The 4,026-nt window shown below is 35.9% G+C and overlaps 1 protein-coding gene across 1 annotated transcript; it reads right to left on the bottom strand.

The window, feature by feature from the left end:
- Positions 1-1,452: 1,452 nt before the first annotated feature.
- On the bottom strand, positions 1,453-2,475 carry LOC137619053 (uncharacterized). The gene has a single exon (XM_068349249.1). It carries the CDS (start codon positions 2,473-2,475, stop codon positions 1,453-1,455), a length of 1,023 nt encoding a protein of 340 aa, XP_068205350.1.
- Between the last annotated feature and the right edge of the window lie 1,551 nt (positions 2,476-4,026).

Raw genomic sequence — 4,026 nt, forward strand, 5'->3', positions numbered from 1 at the left:
ATATATATATATATATATATTGCCAGACACTTTTTATATACAAATTTAAAAATCATAATTTGGCAATTATTTTCAACTTATTTTTTAGCTAAATAATTGTTGTAAATATTATTTTCCTCTAACAAGTTAATATTTCTATTGTTAATAATAGTGATGACAAAAATAATATATTCCACTAAAACATATAACATTCACTTAAGGCTGGCCATACATTATTCAACTTGTTGTACAACTTGGTTGGGTTGTATGAAATGTTGGACAGTGTATGGGCAGGTTGTACAACAAAATTTTGGTTGGTTGGTTTGGTTGGAGAGAATCAAAGCAGCTTTGATTTTAAGGGGGCGTGGCCTTATGTTGTACAACCTTTTGACAGTGTGTGCGCTTGTTGTAAAACTTCACAACCAACATCAGTTGGAAGCCTATTTTGACTGCGAGTAGTCCTTGCTTTAAAGACACGTTCTTTTGGAAATAGCTGTTTTATAAAAGTGTTAAATAGACGTGATGGCAAATATAAATGACACTGAACGGTGGAGAAGTTTCATTGATACATACAGAAGTTTACCTGCGATTTGGAGAGTGAAAAGCGAAGAATATAAAGATAAAACTGGTGCGGGCGGTGATGACATGTACGAACCAAGTTTATGGTATTTCGAGATCAAGAAATCCAGATACCTGGAGATAGTAATTTGGATGAGAGCGATGACCAGGGAATTGGAAATACAGTAGTTACCAAGAGAAAAATGCGGACTTCTCATGATACAACTAAAGATCACTATTTGCAAAAAGCCGTCGAACATTTAGATTTCATAAAAGAGCAGAAACTCATGAAGGACGAAGCCGCGATCTATGCGGATAGCTGGGTGGTATCCTACAGAAAGCTGAACGAGACACAAAAGTTGTATGCAAAAAAAGCTATTGATGAGATTCTTATAATGGGCCAATTAAACCAGTTAACATTTGATTCTGTGTCACTATCGTCCAGTAGGTCAAGTACTCGTGCATAAACCCCATTGACATTTTCAACCCAACCTGTATGCACTTATCATTTATCCAATGAAAATGTCTCGACTGACATAAGCCAAGGGAGTCAATATACTATAACTGAACTTTTTCAAGACCCGAATTATTCTTTAAACTAATTGTGGAATACCTATATTAAACTTCAAGGATAAAAATACATTCATTTGGTACAGTAGTTTATTTTTAGTTTGCATTATTTAAAGGAAACGTTTTTGAACAATGTAATATTTAGTTTATGTATTTTTATAATGTTGTAGTATACCTAGATATAACTTCAAGGATGCATATACATTCATAAGGTACAATATTTTATTTTCATTTTTCATTGTTTAAAGGAAATCTGTTATTTTTATTAAGAATGTAATATTCAGTTAATACATTTTTATAATGTATATTACTTAATGGCAATAAACTTTATCAGTTTTTGATGTTTTATTGCTGTTCTACCCTTGCAGAAGGTTGTTGTAATCCTAACATTTTCCACTGCCATGGGACTGCACCATCAGTATAGAAATACTGACAAAACTTGTTCCTTACTTGCTCAGCACATGTGGTAGAATTTCTTTTCTGAGTTGGTTGTAATGGGACTAGTTGTTGCGGATCAGATCTCCAAGAACCCTCCTGTACAGTTGCAGTATCTATATTTTCTATATCAGCGCCTTGAAAATATAACTGTCTATTCTTTTTCAAGATATAATTGTGTAGATAGCAGCATGCCAATGTGATTCGTGCAGCTTTTTCAGGTGCTAAATTTATAGTAGTAAATAAAATCCGAAACCTGCTAGCTAGAATCCCAAAGCAATTTTCAATAATTCGTCTTGCTCGAGATAATCTAGAGCAATAGATTCTTTGTTCATCTGTTAGCTGACCAGTGAAGGGTTTCATTAGATTTTCAGAGAGGGCAAATGCATCGTCTCCTTCCATGACATACGGCATTTTCCCATAATTTCCTACAGGTAAATCCTCTGGATCTGGAAATGTAATGTCATCGTTTTCAAGTTGTTCAAAGAATTTGCTGTTAGATTGAACTCCTCCATCTGATGCTCTTCCATTTGCTCCAGCCTCAGCATATATGAATTCATAGTTGGCATTTGCAATGCCAAACAAGACAATGCTGAATGTTTTTTTATAATTATAATAGTATGAACCTGAATATGCTGGTTTTTTTATGTTGAAATGTTTACCGTCTACCGCTCCAATACAGTGTGGAAAATTCCACTTTCTTTTAAAGGACGTAGATAGTTCTTTCCATTCATCTTTTGAAGTTGGAGTTTCAATTATTTTCTTCTTGTTGAGCACACTAATTATAGCATTGCAAGTAGGTAAAATAAACTGACCTATAGTTTGGGGAGCAATTCTCGTCAAAAACTTTAAACCCTCATATGATTGACCGGTCGGTAAAAATCGTAAAGTTGTTGACAGCTTTTGGTGTACTGTTATCACGTCATCCCTCATTCTCGTAGCCTTTTTTTTTTCAAGAAAGGCGTAACCAGGCTTAACAGCTCCTGATAGGTTTCATTGTCCATTCTCAAGAAATTTTTGTAATCATCTGGAGCAGTTTCTTTTAGTTCACGTAACAAAATCACATGAGAATTATGTGAGTGATTTAGCAACCATTGTTTTGCCCAATGCTTTCTTTTTTTACGTACTTTTTTTCGTTCTCAGCTGCACATAAACTGATTATTGTACCACATAAAAGTATTTCTTCATCTACTTCCATTCCGTAATTATTTTATTTGGAATTCTAAGACAACAATAATATGCCACAGAGCGTGTTATTCAATACAGATCGACATCTATAACTAATGTTGGACGACTTGGTCTTACAGTGTATGCTCTAGAGCAGAAATTGTTGGCCAACATTGTTGTCCAACCAAGTTGGATAATGTATGCCCCGCTAAATCTCCTCCGTTCATACAACCCTTTTGGAAATGGGTAGGGGGGGGGGTGTCAGAGTTTTGAAGACTGCAATACCTCCCTGCCGAAGGCCCAGCAGGGAGCTATCTGACAAGGCGCAGGCAGTGCCTTTTGGAAACATCAAAAAGGAAATTGACTATTCACAGTGCGCGGCACAACTGATATATTTCCCGCCTCTCAGCTGTTTGTGTGAGAAGAGTTGCCAAATAGGGAATTCTTATCAGCATTCCTGTGTACGGGGAAAGAGGTTGATTATATGAGAGAGGAGAGAGAGAGAGAGAGAGAGAGAGAGAGAGAGAGAAAGAGAGAGAGAGAGAGAGAGTTTTTTGTGAATTGTTTTCGTATATCGATATGAAGAGACAATATTACTATAATCTGCCAATTTTTGGAAGATTAACACCAGTTGTTCAGGAGAGAGAGAGAGAGAGAGAGAGAGAGAGAGAGAGAGAGAGAGAGAGAGAGAGAGAGAGTGGTTTTGTGTTAAAAATAGTGTTTTATCATTATTGGTCTAATTATTATTTGATTAAATTAGATAAATAACAGTTATTATTCTAATCTTCACAGATGATGCATATTTCAGTATTGGGGTGGCTCCAAGAAAACTTGATGACAGTCACTTCCACGATCACCCTTTTGCCTGGATAACTTTTAACTAGAACGGGCACTTGGTAGAGCACATACCTTCGCCACTGCCACTTTTGTCACCAAAAAAACTGATGATATGGGTATCTGATTCCAATACACACATATCACAAGACAGGCAATATAATTATGCATATTTAGGCGCTAGTGTCATGCAAATCACATAAAAATTGGCCACTGTATGGTAAAAAATAATTTTTCACCTTTTTATGACCTTGTTCTTGACTTTTACCACAATCACTCCCTAAATCTTATCAAATTATCCTTGAATCATGGCCAGTCACCCCGCCAAATTTAACGAGATTCGGTCAAATATGTTTTGAGTTATGTGCATCGCAAACACACAGACAGACAACACTTATCAAAACATGACCTTTGCCGCAATGAAGTTGGAGAAAGTAATAATAATGTTATGGGAGACGAACTCATTTCTTGTCGGGTGGAAAT

The sequence above is a fragment of the Palaemon carinicauda genome, chromosome 25 (assembly GCF_036898095.1).
Source record: "Palaemon carinicauda isolate YSFRI2023 chromosome 25, ASM3689809v2, whole genome shotgun sequence".
Lineage (NCBI taxonomy): Eukaryota > Metazoa > Arthropoda > Malacostraca > Decapoda > Palaemonidae > Palaemon > Palaemon carinicauda.

Excerpts from the sequence above, each read along its gene's own strand:
- LOC137619053 (XM_068349249.1), bottom strand. The coding sequence starts at position 2,475 with ATGAGGGATGACGTGATAACAGTACACCAAAAGCTGTCAACAACTTTA.